Consider the following 17657-nt stretch of genomic DNA (forward strand, 5'->3'; position numbering starts at 1 on the left):
CAGCTATGTTCAATTGTATTCTTCAGACTATAAAATAATATAAAATAAAGCCACAAAATTCTAAGTAAATCTTGTCTGATAAACGAACTAGTGTAGCCCACAGCCATTTGGCATAGCCAGATCAGGACCTAACATAAGGACAACTCAGAGTATGTTATTCTGTTCTTCTGAAATAGACTACATTTTATTCATATCATGCTTCTTTAGACCTGTCTTAAATAATGGATTTATTGTGAAGGTGTAGGCTAAATTAAATTGATTTTTATGACTTTTTAAAAATGTAGATGTTCCAAAGGTCTGCATCAGGGGCTTGTAGGCTATGTGTGGAAGCCAGGAGATGCTAAATGTGTTTATGTTAATTAATGGGCAATTACTGTGAGACCGACATTTATTTGTTTGACAATCACCGGCTGAAGAAATTTTGTGACCGCCACAGCCCTAGTAACAACCATATATACTCAGCAAAAAAATAAACGTCCATTTTTCAGGACCCTGTCTTTCAAAGATAATTCGTAAAAATCCAAATAACTTCACAGATCTTCATTGTAAAGGGTTTAAATACTGTGTCCCATCCTGTGTCCCATAAACAATTGATGAACATGCACCTGTGGAACGGTCGTTAAGACACTAACAGCTTACAGACGGTAGGCAATTAAGGTCACAGTTATGAAAACTTAGGACACTAAAGAGGCCTTTCTACTGACTCTGAAAAACACCAAAAGAAAGATGCCCAGGGTCCCTGCTCATCTGCGTGAATGTGCCTTATGCATGCTGCAAGGAGGCATGAGGACTGCAGATATGGCCAGGGAAATGAATTGCAATGTCCGTACTGTGAGATGCCTATGACAGCACTACAGGGAGACAGGGCGGACAGCTGATCGTCCTCGCAGTGGCAGACTAGGGTGCCAATAATGATGGCCCTGACTGTACTTGTATTTAGTGTTAGGTCTAAACTACCATCACCCGGTCTTACTGTATCAGGATGCCTAAAATCATCCAAGTCCTGTGGATACTTGTTGTTTCAGACTACTTTAGTTGGATTAAGGGTCTACTTTCCCCTGAAAGCCCACACCTATTACTGAGATGAGCAGGATCTCTTTTGATGCTCCTGTAGACAGAGTCAACACATATAAATTCCTAGGTGCTAGTGAGCTGCAGTGTTTACTGACTGTATGCTGAGCCAGGCATATATAACTGCCAGGAACAGACCAGACAGATGCCACGCACACGCACACACACACACACACACACACACACACACACACACACACACACACACACACACACACACACACACACACACACACACACACACACACACACACACACACACACACACACACACACACACACACACAGAAGCCTCACACAGACAGAGGGCATTTGTTAGAGTGGGTATTATTAGTCATGAATGTTTTAGGGGTGAGAAGTGCTGAAAGATTGTTCTGAATATATTTAGGAGAATAATAAACGATGTAACTTCTGTAACCTATATGCTTGCAGGCTTCTGTTCTACAGCCATTACACTGTTTACATAATCATATTATTCTACATTACTGTTTACATAATCATATTATTTTACATTACACTGTTTACATAATCATATTATTCTACATTACACTGTTTACATAATCATATTATTCTACATTACTGTTTACATAATCATATTATTTTACATTACACTGTTTACATAATCATATTATTCTACATTACACTGCCATTACACTGTTTACATAATCATATTATTCTACATTACACTGTTTACATAATCATATTATTCTACATTACACTGTTTACATAATCATATTATTCTACATTACACTGTTTACATAATCATATTATTCTACATTACACTGCCATTACACTGTTTACATAATCATATTATTCTACATTACACTGTTTACATAATCATATTATTCTACATTACACTGTTTACATAATCATATTATTCTACATTACACTGTTTACATAATCATATTATTCTACATTACACTGTTTACATAATCATATTATTCTACATTACACTGTTTACGTAATCACATTATTCTACATGACACTGTTTACATAATCATATTATTCTACATGACACTGCCATTACACTGTTTACATAATCCTATTGTTCTACAGGACACTGTTTACATAACCATATTATTCTACATTACACTGTTTACATAATCATATTATTCTACATTACACTGTTTACATAATCATATTATTCTACATTACACTGTTTACGTAATCATATTATTCTACATTTACATTTACATTTTAGTCATTTAGCAGACGCTCTTATCCAGAGCGACTTACAGTAGAGTGCATACATTTTATTACATTTACATACTGAGACAAGGATATCCCTACCGGCCAAACCCTCCCTAACCCGGGCGACGCTATGCCAATTGTGCGTTGCCCCACGGACCTCCCGGTTGCGGCCGGCTGCGACAGAGCCTGGGCGTGAACCCAGAGACTCTGGTGGCGCAGCTAGCACTGCGATGCAGTGCCCTAGACCACTGCGCCACCCGGGAGGTCTACATTCTACATTACACTGTTTACATAATCATATTATTCTACATTACACTGCCATTACACTGTTTACATAATCATATTATTCTACATTACACTGTTTACATAATCATATTATTCTACATTACACTGTTTACATAATCATATTATTCTACATTACACTGCCATTACACTGTTTACATAATCATATTATTCTACATTACACTGTTTACATAATCATATTATTCTACATTACACTGTTTACATAATCACATTATTCTACATTACACTGTTTACATAATCATATTGTTCTACATTACACTGTTTACATAATCATATTATTCTACATTACACTGTTTACGTAATCACATTATTCTACATGACACTGTTTACATAATCATATTATTCTACATGACACTGCCATTACACTGTTTACATAATCCTATTATTCTACATGACACTGTTTACATAATCATATTATTCTACATGACACTGTTTACATAATCATATTATTCTACATTACACTGTTTACATAATCATATTATTCTACATGACACTGTTTACATAATCATATTATTCTACATTACACTGTTTACGTAATCACATTATTCTACATGACACTGTTTACATAATCATATTATTCTACATTACACTGTTTACATAATCATATTATTCTACATTACACTGCCATTACACTGTTTACATAATCATATTATTCTACATTACACTGTTTACATAATCATATTATTCTACATTACACTGTTTACATAATCACATTATTCTACATTACACTGTTTACATAATCATATTATTCTACATGACACTGTTTACATAATCACATTATTCTACATTACACTGTTTACATAATCATATTGTTCTACATTACACTGTTTACATAATCATATTATTCTACATTACACTGTTTACGTAATCACATTATTCTACATGACACTGTTTACATAATCATATTATTCTACATGACACTGCCTTTACACTGTTTACATAATCCTATTATTCTACATGACACTGTTTACATAATCATATTATTCTACATGACACTGTTTACATAATCATATTATTCTACATTACACTGTTTACATAATCATATTATTCTACATGACACTGTTTACATAATCATATTATTCTACATTACACTGTTTACATAATCATATTATTCTACATTACACTGTTTACATAATCATATTATTCTACATGACACTGTTTACATAATCATATTATTCTACATTACACTGTTTACATAATCATATTATTCTACATGACACTGTTTACATAATCATATTATTCTACATGACACTGTTTACATAATCATATTATTCTACATGACACTGTTTACATAATCATATTATTCTACAGGAAAATGATCTACCAGCTCCTGCTTTTCATTAATTTTCATTGGATGAATCAGACCGTTTTAATTTGCTGGTATTAAACTTTTATGAGCACATTGTTTGAGGGAATAAATGACAGATGTGTTTTGGTCTAAGGGAACCTAGTCTAATTACTCTGTGTCCCCCTGACTCCCAAACAAACTAGGGTGGTGAAAGCACCTCTCCAAACGACAATGAATACATTAGGATGAATAATGTAACAAGGAGAAACAGCAGCACCAGGGGGTTTATAGCACACTATTCAGACATCATTAAAAGCCACTTCCTTTGCACTCCTCACACTAAATCATCCTAAAATGGAGGCTCATAGTTTCCGTTTTTATTTCCCTGTTGGCATAGCTGAGGGTGTGTGCGTGTGTGCGTGCATATATCTGAGTGTGTGCATTTCTAATATGACCCCAAAATATAACTGTTTTTAAGGAGTAAAAACTGTTCTATTTTGGGGTCATATTTATTTGTGGCATGAGCTCAGTGCCTGACCTCTGAGTGTTAGGGAGTAATGTTGTTGTTTTGGCTTCTAGGTCCTGTCCCTGCCCCATCGCAGGCTGGTCTGCTACTGCCGGCTGTTTGAAGTGCCGGACCCCAACAAGCTCCAGAAGCTGGGCCTGCACCAGCGGGAGATCTTCCTGTTTAATGATCTTCTGGTGGTACGTCTCCTTCCTTTCTCCTATCCTATCCTGTCCTAAATATGATAATTCTAGCCTCACAGCAACAACAATGATCCAGTCTTTTTAGTTTAAACCTCTGTCTAAACTTTTTTAAATTCTCTCTCTTTCTTGCCCCCACAGTATAACTTGTGTATTTGGCTGTGTGTTTGTTTGTGTGTTTATTTGGGTGCAGGTGACAAAGATTTTCCAGAAGAAGAAGAACTCTGTGACATACAGCTTCAGGCAGTCTTTCTCTCTGTATGGGATGCAGGTTCTGATGTTTGAGAACCAGCGTAAGTGGCACAGACCTCTCACTCCCAATTCACCATCTCCCCAATGTGTTAGCCCAGCATGCTTAAAGTGCATTCGGAAAGTATTCAGACCCTTGACCTTTTCCAGCCTTATTCTAAAAGTGATTAAATTGTTTTTTCTCATCAATCTACACACAATAACCCATAATAACAGAGCAAAAACTGGATTTTTTCATTTTTAGCACATTTAGAAAAAATGTAAACTTAAATATCACATTTACATAAGTATTCAGACCCTTTACTCAGTAATTTGTTGAAGCACCTTTGGCAGCGATGACCGCCTCGAGTCTTCTTGGGTGTGACGTTAAAAGCTTGGCTCACCTGTATTTGGGGAGTTTCTCCCATTCTTCCCTGCAGATCTTCTCAAGCTCTAATAGGTTGGATGGGGAGCATCGTTGTACAGCTATTTTCAGGTCTCTCCAGAGATGTTCGATTGGGTTCAAGTCTGGGCTCTGGCTGAGCCACTCAAAGATATTCAGAGACTTGTCACAAAGCCACTCCTGCGTTGTCTTGGCTGTGTGCTTCATTGTCCTGTTGGAAGGTGAACCTTTGACCCAGTCTGAGGTCCTGACCGCTTTGGAGCAGGTTTTCATCAAGGGTCTCTCTGTACTTTGCTCCATTCATCTTTCACTCGATCCTGACTAGTCTCCCAGTCCCTGTCCCTGAAAAACATCCCAACAGCATGATGCTGCCACCATGCTTCATCGTAGGGATGGTGCCATGTTTCCTCCAGACGTAACGCTTGGCATTCAGGCCAAAGAGTTCAATCTTGGTTTCATCAGACTGTTTTCTTATGGTCAGAGTCCTTTAAGTGCCTTTTGGCAAACTCTAAATGAGCTGTCATTTGCCTTTTACTGAGGAGTGGCCTCCGTCTGGCCACTCTACCATAAAGGCCTGATTGGTGGAGTGCTGCAGAGATGGTTGTCCCTCTGGAAGTTTCTCCAATCTCCTCAGAGGAACTGAGCTCTGTCAGAGTGACCATGGGGTTCTTGGTCACCTCCCTGACCAAGGCCCTTCTCCCCCAATTGCTCAGTTTGGCCTGGCGTACAGCTCTAGGAAGAGTCTTGGTGGTTCCAAACTTCTTCCATTTAAGAATGATGGAGGCCACTGTGTGCTTGGGGACCTTCAATGCTGCAGACATTTTTTGGTACCCTTCCCCAAATCTGTGCCTCAACACAATCTATCTCGGAGCTCTACGGACTCTAATTCCTTCAACCTCATGGCTTGTTTTTTTTCTCTGACATGCACTGTCAACTGTGGGATCTTAAATAGACAGGTGTGTGCCATTCCAAATCATGTCTAATCAGTTGAATTTACCACAGGTGGTCTCCAACCAAGTTGTAGAAACATCTCAAGGATGTTTCTAAATACGAAGTAATAGCAGCACTGGTGGAGCGAGTGGTCGCATTTCGCTCCGCAGGTAGTATTACATTTCATTACAGTACAACGGTTTGACTTGTCTGATCTTAGCTAGCTACATAGCCGTCTTTGTATCAAAGATAATTGTGTGGTTTAGAGTAATTATCGTAATTACCGAGGTTAGCTAGTCAGCTATTTTCGTCCTAGTCAACACTGCTAGCTAGCCAGCAGCTAGCAGCTAGCCAACGTCTACCGTCTACCGAATAGCAGCACTGTAGAAACTATTACATTAGTTTCTACATTACAACGGAACGACTTGATTAGTGTAGTGTTAGCTAGCTACATAGTTGTCGTTGCTGTCTTTGTATCCAAGGTAATTGTGTAGTTTAGAGTAATTATCGTAATTACCGAGGTTAGCTAGCCAGCTATTTTCGTCCTAACGTAGGCAACACTGCTAGCAAGCCAGCAGCTAGCCAACGTCTACCGTCTACCGAATTGCAGCACTGTAGAAACTATTACATTACAACGGAACGACTTGATTAGTGTAGTGTTAGCTAGCTACATAGTTGTCTTTGCTGTCTTTGTATCCAAGATAATTGTGTAGTTTAGAGTAATTGTCAAGGTTACCTAGCCAGTCACCGAGGCTACCTAGCCAGCTACACTTTCAAACTATGTCAACAACGCAGCCACTGCTAGCTAGCCTACTCCACCAGCCAGCAGCACTATCATTTTAGTCAATAAGATTTTTTGCAACGTAGCTTAACTTTCTGAACATTCGAGACGTGTAGTCCACTTGTCATTCCAATCTCCTTTGCATTAGCGTAGCCTCTTCTGTAGCCTGTCAACTATGTGTCTGTCTATCCCTCTTCTCTCCTCTCTGCACAGACCATACAAACGCTTCACACCGCGTGGCCGCCGCCACTCTAACCTGGTGGTCCCAGCGCGCACGACCCACGTGGAGTTCCAGGTCTCCGGCAGCCTCTGGAACTGCCGATCTGCGGCCAACAAGGCAGAGTTCATCTCAGCCTATGCTTCCCTCCAGTCCATCGACTTCTTGGCACTGACGGAAACATGGATTACCACAGATAACACTGCTACTCCTACTGCTCTCTCCTCGTCTGCCCACGTGTTCTCGCACACCCCGAGAGCTTCTGGTCAGCGGGGTGGTGGCACTGGGATCCTCATCTCTCCCAAGTGGACATTCTCTCTTTCTCCCCTGACCCATCTGTCTATCGCCTCCTTTGAATTCCATGCTGTCACAGTTACCAGCCCTTTCAAGCTTAACATCCTTATCATTTATCGCCCCCCAGGTTCCCTTGGAGAGTTCATCAATGAGCTTGACGCCTTGATAAGTTCCTTTCCTGAGGATGGCTCACCTCTCACAGTACTGGGTGACTTTAACCTCCCCACGTCTACCTTTGACTCATTCCTCTCTGCCTCCTTCTTTCCACTCCTCTCCTCTTTTGACCTCACCCTCTCACCTTCCTCCCCTACTCACAAGGCAGGCAATACGCTTGACCTCATCTTTACTAGATGCTGTTCTTCCACTAATCTCATTGCAACTCCCCTCCAAGTCTCCGACCACTACCTTGTATCCTTTTCCCTCTCGCTCTCATCCAACACTTCCCACACTGCCCCTACTCGGATGGTATCGCGCCGTCCCAACCTTCGCTCTCTCTCCCCCGCTACTCTCTCCTCGTCCATCCTATCATCTCTTCCCTCTGCTCAAACCTTCTCCAACCTATCTCCTGATTCTGCCTCCTCAACCCTCCTCTCCTCCCTTTCTGCATCCTTTAACTCTCTATGTCCCCTATCCTCCAGGCCGGCTCGGTCCTCCCCTCCTGCTCCGTGGCTCGACGACTCATTGCGAGCTCACAGAACAGGGCTCCGGGCAGCCGAGCGGAAATGGAGGAAAACTCGCCTCCCTGCGGACCTGGCATCCTTTCACTCCCTCCTCTCTACATTCTCCTCTTCTATCTCTGCTGCTAAAGCCACTTTCTACCACTCTAAATTCCAAGCATCTGCCTCTAACCCTAGGAAGCTCTTTGCCACCTTCTCCTCCCTCCTGAATCCTCCTCCCCCTCCCCCCCTCCTCCTCCCTCTCTGCGGATGACTTCGTCAACCATTTTGAAAAGAAGGTCGACGACATCCGATCCTCGTTTGCTAAGTCAAACGACACCGCTGGTTCTGCTCACACTGCCCTACCCTGTGCTTTGACCTCTTTCTCCCCTCTCTCTCCAGATGAAATCTCGCGTCTTGTGACGGCCGGCCGCCCAACAACCTGCCCGCTTGACCCTATCCCCTCCTCTCTTCTCCAGGCCATTTCCGGAGACCTTCTCCCTTACCTCACCTCGCTCATCAACTCATCCTTGACCGCTGGCTACGTCCCTTCCGCCTTCAAGAGAGCGAGAGTTGCACCCCTGCTGAAAAAACCTACACTCGATCCCTCCGATGTCAACAACTACAGACCAGTATCCCTTCTTTCTTTTCTCTCCAAAACTCTTGAACGTGCCGTCCTTGGCCAGCTCTCCTGCTATCTCTCTCAGAATGACCTTCTTGATCCAAATCAGTCAGGTTTCAAGACTAGTCATTCAACTGAGACTGCTCTTCTCTGTGTCACGGAGGCGGTCCGCACTGCTAAAGCTAACTCTCTCTCCTCTGCTCTCATCCTTCTAGACCTATCGGCTGCCTTTGATACAGTGAACCATCAGATCCTCCTCTCCACCCTCTCCGAGTTGGGCATCTCCGGCGCGGCCCACGCTTGGATTGCGTCCTACCTGACAGGTCGCTCCTACCAGGTGGCGTGGCGAGAATCTGTCTCCGCACCACGTGCTCTCACCACTGGTGTCCCCCAGGGCTCTGTTCTAGGCCCTCTCCTATTCTCGCTATACACCAAGTCACTTGGCTCTGTCATATCCTCACATGGTCTCTCCTATCATTGCTATGCAGACGACACACAATTAATCTTCTCCTTTCCCCCTTCTGATAACCAGGTGGCGAATCGCATCTCTGCATGTCTGGCAGACATATCAGTGTGGATGACGGATCACCACCTCAAGCTGAACCTCGGCAAGACGGAGCTGCTCTTCCTCCCGGGGAAGGACTGCCCGTTCCATGATCTCGCCATCACGGTTGACAACTCCATTGTGTCCTCCTCCCAGAGTGCTAAGAACCTTGGCGTGATCCTGGACAACACGCTGTCGTTCTCAACTAACATCAAGGCGGTGACCCGTTCCTGTAGGTTCATGCTCTACAACATTCGCAGAGTACGACCCTGCCTCACACAGGAAGCGGCGCAGGTCCTAATCCAGGCACTTGTCATCTCCCGTCTGGACTACTGCAACTCGCTGTTGGCTGGGCTCCCTGCCTGTGCCATTAAACCCCTACAACTCATCCAGAACGCCGCAGCCCGTCTGGTGTTCAACCTTCCCAAGTTCTCTCACGTCACCCCGCTCCTCCGCTCTCTCCACTGGCTTCCAGTTGAAGCTCGCATCCGCTACAAGACCATGGTGCTTGCCTACGGAGCTGTGAGGGGAACGGCACCTCCGTACCTTCAGGCTCTGATCAGGCCCTACACCCAAACAAGGGCACTGCGTTCATCCACCTCTGGCCTGCTCGCCTCCCTACCTCTGAGGAAGTACAGCTCCCGCTCAGCCCAGTCAAAACTGTTCGCTGCTCTGGCACCCCAATGGTGGAACAAACTCCCCCACGACGCCAGGTCAGCGGAGTCAATCACCACCTTCCGGAAACACCTGAAACACCACCTCTTTAAGGAATACCTAGGATAGGATAAAGTAATCCTTCTAACCCCCCCCCCCCCCCCTTAAAAGAGTTAGATGCACTATTGTAAAGTGGTTGTTCCACTGGATATCATAAGGTGAATGCACCAACTTGTAAGTCGCTCTGGATAAGAGCGTCTGCTAAATGACTTAAATGTAAATGTAAATGTAATGATCAATGGAACAGGATGCACCTGAGCTAAATTTCGAGTCTCATAGCAAAGGATCTGAATACTATCTATTTTTTAATTTGCAAAAATATCTAAAAACCTGTTTTAACTTTGTCATTATGGGGTATTGTGTGTAGATTGAAAACAATATATAATTTAATACATTTTAGAATAAGGCTTTAAAGTAACAAAATGTGGAAAAAGTTCACTGGTCTGAATACTTTCTGAATGCACTGTATATAGTACATCCCACTGGGTTTAATTTACCACAGAAATACATCTAACCGTCCTGTGATGATGGAATGAGACACTGTTTATACTTTCAAAACATCAGACAGATTTTCGGAACGTGTTCTTTTAAACTTCATCTGTGGTCGATGGACCTAGTTTTAAAGGTCTCTCTCTAGCTCGCTTGCTCTCTCTCTTGTCCAGATTACGGGAATGGAATCAAGCTTACATCAGCCATACCAGGTGCCGACATCAAAGTCCTCATCAACTTTAACGCGCCCAACCCCCAGGACCGCAAGAAGTTTACTGACGACCTGCGGGAGTCCATCGCCGAGGTCCAGGAAATGGAGAAATACAGGATAGAGTGTGAGCAGACATTTTAGCTCTTCCGCTGTCCACCTCCCTCCCTCACTCCCTCCCTCCCTCTGTGCGCCCCTCCCTCCCTCTGTCCGCCCCTCCCTCTGTTCCCCTCTCCCTCCCTCCCTCTGTCCGCCCCTCCCTCCCTCCCTAGCCGCCGTGGGTCATGTAAACTCAGTCAAATAGAGGCAGAGAGGGCCTCATGGTCCTCATTACTAATTCACTGTTTATGAGGAGGACTGTTTACAGAGTTCACAGGATGGCTATCAGGATGAGGACTATTTATAGAGTTCACAGGATGGCTATCAGGATGAGGACTATTTATAGAGTTCACAGGATGGCTACCAGGATGAGGACTATTTATAGAGTTCACAGGATGGCTACCAGGATGAGGACTATTTATAGAGTTCACAGGATGGCTACCAGGAGGAGGATTATTTATAGAGTTCACAGGATGGCTACCAGGATGAGGACTATTTATAGAGTTCACAGGATGGCTACCAGGATGAGGACTATTTATAGAGTTCACAGGATGGCTATGAGGATGAGGACTATTTATAGAGTTCACAGGATGGCTACCAGGATGAGGACTATTTATAGAGTTCACAGGATGGCTACCAGGATGAGGACTATTTATAGAGTTCACAGGATGGCTATCAGGATGAGGACTATTTATAGAGTTCACAGGATGGCTATCAGGATGAGGACTATTTATAGAGTTCACAGGATGGCTACCAGGATGAGGACTATTTATAGAGTTCACAGGATGGCTACCAGGATGAGGACTATTTATAGAGTTCACAGGATGGCTACCAGGATGAGGACTATTTATAGAGTTCACAGGATGGCTACCAGGATGAGGACTATTTATAGAGTTCACAGGATGGCTATCAGGATGAGGACTATTTATAGAGTTCACAGGATGGCTACCAGGATGAGGACTGTGTTTGTGGGATTCATCAAAGGGAAACACACAGAACACTATTTTTAAGAACCAGTCAAACGTCCAAAAGGATTTAGATGCACTAACAATGCAGCATTTAATTACTATGTATATGCAATAGTTACCGAATGTATACTAATAGTCTATGAGAAAATAAGGTATGTGCCAGTGATGAAATTATATGAGAAAATGTAGAACTATTGTGAGTCTGAAAGCTAGCACTGAAACAAAGACACACTACACACTCCTCACCTTACTCTCTCCCCATTTACCTCCTTACTGTTCTACATTTGTACACACTGTACATAGATTTTTCTATTGTGTTATTGACTGTACGTTTGTTTATGTGTAACTCTGTGTTGTTGCTTTTGTCGCACTGCTTTGCTTTATCTTGGCCAGGTCGCAGTTAATGAGTACTTGTTCTCAACTGGCCTACCTGGTTAAATAAAGGTGAATTGTTTTTAAATAATAATAATGTGTATGTTGATATACAGCTGAGCTGGAGAAGCAGAAAGGGGTGGTGAGGCCCAGTATGTCCCAGAGCTCTGGGCTGAAGAAGGAGGCTGGCAACGGCAACATGAACCGTGCCAGTCTGGACGACACCTACACCATGGGCGAGGGCCTGAAGAGGAGCGCCCTCAGCAGCTCCCTCCGCGACCTCTCCGAAGCAGGTAAGGTCAAAGGTCATCATTGTGTTCACCAGAGGGTCCTTTCCTGGGAGAGACCCTCTGTTTTGTTACCTCCTTACTGGTCCTATAGTGATATAACTCAGAGCATCCAACATTATGTTTTAGAGCACCATGCATTAATTAATGTCAGACTTATCGCCTCCTCCCCTAAGTTGTATTGATGATCAATCAAACCATTATTCCACTGAGATGTTCCTATGAAATAACTAAAAGGCATACTATACCTGCGCAGGGTGAGACTCCACAGGATCATTGAGCTTAAGGTCCTTTGTAAGTTTAGTCCCAAGATGATTTTCTGATACTGGTGCCCTACCTCAATGTGAAATAGTATTATCATAACCTGGGATATGAAACGAGAAGTAGGTGAGTGCCATAGAAAAATACAAGTTTCTAAATGAATAAGCTATTTGGTATGATATTATCCATAGGCCTACTTTAGAGGATTTGCCTGTTCACTGAAAAGTGATATTGAAGGATGGCTCTCTTCCCTGTATCTGAATCCAAATATACTTTATATCTCAATGAACACCTTTGATTTTTGCACTTTTACGTGTCACATTCTCATTCTTAAATCCCTATTGTTTCTCAAAACATTTCATGACGAGCTTTGCTTGTTATATGTTCAATTAATCTACCATTTATTCACTCACCCTACCAGTCATTCTTCCATTGCTGTGATTCAACCCCACTGAACTCAATGGGGATATGTTCTCATACAATAACTGACAAAAGATGAGATTTGGTTCCAAAATGACAACAAACATCTCATTGTCATGAATATCAGTACTTCACATAGCATCTCTGACTCTAATGCGCAGCACCTTGAGGACATGTCATTCATTCCAGATCTCAGTTATGTTAAGACATCATGGTAACGTAATGAAATCCATATAGGAGTTCTACAGTCCTACTGTATCTCACATTGGGAAGTATTTGCTCTGTTTCCATTGTCATGTTGGATACTGTACTGAAATACTGATATGATAAGGTTAGTCAGTGCTGAAGTCAATAGAACAACATAGCGTATCCACCCTCCTGTGTGTGTGTATGGTTAAGCCCTAACTGTCTAATCGCAGGACGTGGCATGATAGTGTGGTCATTTCCTGTGTTTTTTTCTTTTCTCGTTATTCTCCATCTCATTATGTACTTCCTGATATTTCCATTCCCATTGGGTTTTCTCCTTTCTCCATATGTTGAGACTGTTCCTGTATCCATTGGCTGAGCCTCTAACAGTGGCAAACCGCTCTGTTTGCCCTTGGGGCTTTTCTGTATTTGCTCGTACATCTCATGTGCAACAGCCATTGTATTGCTTTTGATGTTCCTCCGTGACTGTCACTGCCATTGGCTCTCTTCAAAGCCAGTTGTGACCTGCCCTTATGACAATCTACATCTTGTGACAACATTAAATCCCTGTTGTCACATTTTATCAGGACCATTTTTTTAAAAACACTGGATAATCTTCACTAGTTGTAGAGTGTAGTTTGCTAAAGGCTTTGTAGTTATGCAGATGTCCTCAGCTTATTGTTACAAAAATTATTTCCTTGTCCTTTTAAGTTTGAGCCCATGCCGGAGATTCGTTCTAGCATCACTTGAGTGTTTTAGAAAGCTTATTATCAGAAATCTAGGATATATAATATGAATAGTGTAGAAGTACACAGACCAAATGTTTGTCTTTATCTCTGAACAAAGCTGCAAAAGTAATGGACTTAACTTCGCCACAGTAATACCTACCTATCAACCAGTTCCCCACATTCTTCCTGACCCCCTGATCTCACCTCAGCCCAGATTTATCTCAGCTTCCAGTGTACTACTCACAACCCCTGCACTGCCCCCTAGGGGAGAGGAGGGCTGCCTAAACCTCTGTAGTTGATCCAGGAGTGCTGTCCTATCCATCTCTAATCTGTGGTATTGCATGTCTCGGGCAGGCAAGCGTGGGCGCCGCAGCAGTGCAGGATCACTAGACAGCAATATGGAAGTAAGTTGGAAGCAGCTGGTATCCAAGCTACTCTCTATGTGATGATGTGCACTGTCAAAACACTCCGTACATTTTTTTTGGTCTTGCACCCCCCTCTGCTTCATAGACTCTCAGTTCATTTAGTGTTATGATCATTTTTTTTTCTCTCGGATGCCTTTTAACAACCTGCCTGCCTCGGTTCGTGTGCATGCATGGGCTGCCTGCCTCTGAAACTGGCCTTGTCTAGATGGGAGACATTTCTTGTTTTGGTCATGTGGCCAGTTTGCCCTTTTTCTTGAAACAAGCATGACTCTACTACTACTCTCCCTCCCTCCCTCCCTCCCTCCCTCCCTCCCTCCCTCCCTCCCTCTCTCCCTCCCTCTGATCCCTGTGTCGTCATCGTACCCCCAACCCCTCCCCCAGCTGTTTGTTGTGCTCCATTCAGCCATGTCCAGACCCGCAGTTTTACTTTGCTTTGGGGTTCTATTACCAAAGTCAGGGGTGCCAGTGAATACCTGTTGTAGCACCTACTCTCCCCCCAGTGTTATGTAACCCTAAAGCCCCTCTCCTGTCCCCTGGTCCCTCTCCTGTCCCCTGGTTCCTTTCTCTCACCACCCTGGTCTCTCTCCTGTCCCCTGGTTCCTCTCTCTCACCACCCTGGTCTCTCTCCTGTCCCCTGGTTCCTCTCTCTCACCACCCTGGTCCCTCTCCTGTCCCCTGGTTCCTTTCTCTCACCACCATGGTCCCTCTCCTGTCCCCTGGTTCCTCTCTCTCACCACCCTGGTCCCTCTCCTGTCCCCTGGTTCCTTTCTCTCACCACCATGGTCCCTCTCCTGTCCCCTGGTTCCTCTCTCTCACCACCCTGGTCCCTCTCTTGTCCCCTGGTTCCTTTCTCTCACCACCCTGGTCCCTCTACTGTCCCCTGGTTCCTCCTGTCCCCTGGTTCCTCTCTCTCACCACCCTGGTCCCTCTCCTGTCCCCTGGTTCCTCTCTCTCACCACCCTGGTCACCTCTCCTGTCCCCTGGTTCCTCTCTCTCACCACCCTGGTCTCTCTCCTGTCCCCTGGTTCCTCTCTCTCACCACCCTGGTTTCTCTCCTGTCCCCTGGTTCCTCTCTCTTACCACCCTGGTCCCTCTCCTGTCCCCTGCCTGTCCTATGGAAAGAAAGCCCAGAGAGATTAGAAGCTCAGGGAGGTAGGTTATTTTACAGCAGTATCTCTATCTCACTATCAGAACTCTTATCAATGGGCTGTTTTACACACAATATGAAATAGTCAATATGAAAGATGTGGATTTCATTCATCATCATTTATTCATTCCATGTGTTCATGTGTTGGTTTTAGAGTCTGGGGACCCTTAAAATGTCATTCCACTTTCAAATAAATCTATAGGGTCTCTTTACAACCTTGGAGAGAGCACGCACCAAATGAAGGGCTTGTAAAATGTGGATGAATTACATAAAGGATAGAGTTGGAACTAGAACAGGGGAGAAGTGAACATAGTTCTTTTAAAATGTGCATACATTCCTCCTCTACCTCCTCTGCATGTGGATCCTCTGCCTCCATTGTTTTTAACCATTTGCATGTGGGACTCTGTGCAGGTTTGGAAGGCGTTCAACAATATGAATATGTATAGGCCTGTATAGTTTTGATGCATCTATTATGAAGGTTCAGTTTTCAAATCTCACAGACACGTTGAACAGATTTGACACATTATGTTAGAGTTTGAGGTTTGTTTTGAAATGTAGGTTTCTTCATTTGTAACATTGTCAAGAGTGGCCATAACACTAATATTACCATTAATTATTTGTCTGTCCACCATAATGAGATGGCATTTTAGTTCATTTTTTTGCATGCTCTGTTTGTAACGTTGTGCAACTTGCTGTTGAATATGCAGGCAATTTGCCCCATTTCCATGAGGGGGTACCGTAGCCTAAATGATGGTAGTTTAGACTAGTAGGAGGTACCGTGTGAATGTCCAGTTGTATTAAAGGTACGGATAGATATGATGTCCCCTTCTTCTCTCCCACAGGGGTCCATCATTAGCAGCCCCCACACACGCCGGAGAGCCACAACCCCCCGAAGTGAGGGCCCGCCTCGGGGCCACCCCACCATCCCCAACTCCTCCTCCCTCCTCGGGTCGCTCTTCGGCAGCAAGCGGGCAAAGCCTTCATCCCAGAGCCATCCTCCTCTTCCTCCGCCCGGTCACCCCACCCTCATCTCCCACACGCCCCATCCATCCAACCTCCACCACACAGCCCAGCAGGTAGCCCAGGCCCAGCTCCACCACTCCCAGTACTGCCAGCAGAACCCCCCTCCCTACCACCACCAGCACCACTACCACCCCCCGCCCCACACACAGTACCACCAGCACCCGGCAGCATACGCATCCTCCTCCCACTCACACCAACACCCGCTTGTACCACAGCACAGTCACAGCACCCACGGCCATCATGCCTCACACTCCCAGCATGCCCTTCACCACCACAGTCAGCAGCAGAGCCCGGCACCCGGCGGGTCCAAACCCAAGCACAGTGGCATCAGCACCGTGGTGTGATATGAGTGAGTGAGTGAGTGAGTGAGTGAGTGAGTGAGTGAGTGAGTGAGTGAGTGAGTGAGTGAGTGAGTGAGAGAGAGAGAGAGAGAGAGAGAGAGAGAGAGAGAGAGAGAGAGAGAGAGAGAGAGAGAGAGAGAGAGAGAGAGAGAGAGAGAGAGAGAGAGAGAGAGAGAGAGAGAGAGAGAGAGAGAGAGAGAGACCCTCGTCCACCAATGGGACAGAGGGTATACTGTCCATGTCCTTTCCACTGCTGTGGTTGAGATGGACCTCTGGCAGTCACCTGTATCCCCTCCCTATTTCAGCATCTCACCAATATGCAGGTTGGAAATCAGACTCAATTCCTCCACTAAGGGCCACGGCTCGAACCCTAGAGTGGGGGCCTCTTTCTTTCTGTCAGGGGTTGAGAGAGGAGGCGTTTTGTACGGGGAAACCCTTTCCCTCCTAATCCCTGTGAACTCACACCAAACCCGGCTGTGACGGCTGAAGAGAACCGTGCATCTCTGTAGGCCGCTCTACATTGCTCTGTTCTTTCAATAGCCTGTCTTCCCTTCGTGTAAGGAGTTGGGACAGGCCTGGGAAAACATTTCTGACTGTTGTCTCTGTCATGATGGCATATTATATTGTACACAGTCTTTTTAATCAAAGCTAGCTTTAACACTGCTTTCTTGAAGTTTGTGAAACCCTTTCTTTATTTTTAAGAATGCTATTTGTTGTTGCCTCTCGTAGAATTCATGTAGTGTAGAAAAGCTAGGT

General features: G+C 44.3%; 1 protein-coding gene across 2 annotated transcripts in view; it reads left to right on the forward strand.

Annotated features, from left to right (window-relative positions):
- The window catches only part of LOC120061331 (IQ motif and SEC7 domain-containing protein 1-like), a 40229-nt gene extending 23241 nt beyond the window's left edge, over positions 1 to 16988 (forward strand). Inside the window, exons 9-14 of one of the 2 annotated variants that reach the window (XM_039011078.1) lie at positions 4433 to 4558; positions 4752 to 4851; positions 10610 to 10771; positions 12200 to 12376; positions 14320 to 14369; positions 16380 to 16988. In XM_039011078.1, the coding sequence (XP_038867006.1) occupies positions 4433 to 4558; positions 4752 to 4851; positions 10610 to 10771; positions 12200 to 12376; positions 14320 to 14369; positions 16380 to 16904 (1140 nt within the window). In that variant the 3' untranslated portion in view covers positions 16905 to 16988. The remainder of the gene's footprint in view (positions 1 to 4432; positions 4559 to 4751; positions 4852 to 10609; positions 10772 to 12199; positions 12377 to 14319; positions 14370 to 16379) is intronic. The other variant, XM_039011079.1, reaches the window with a different exon arrangement.
- Positions 16989 to 17657: the final 669 nt, after the last annotated feature.

This window comes from Salvelinus namaycush, chromosome 16 (assembly GCF_016432855.1).
Source record: "Salvelinus namaycush isolate Seneca chromosome 16, SaNama_1.0, whole genome shotgun sequence".
NCBI classification, from domain to species: Eukaryota; Metazoa; Chordata; class Actinopteri; order Salmoniformes; family Salmonidae; genus Salvelinus; species Salvelinus namaycush.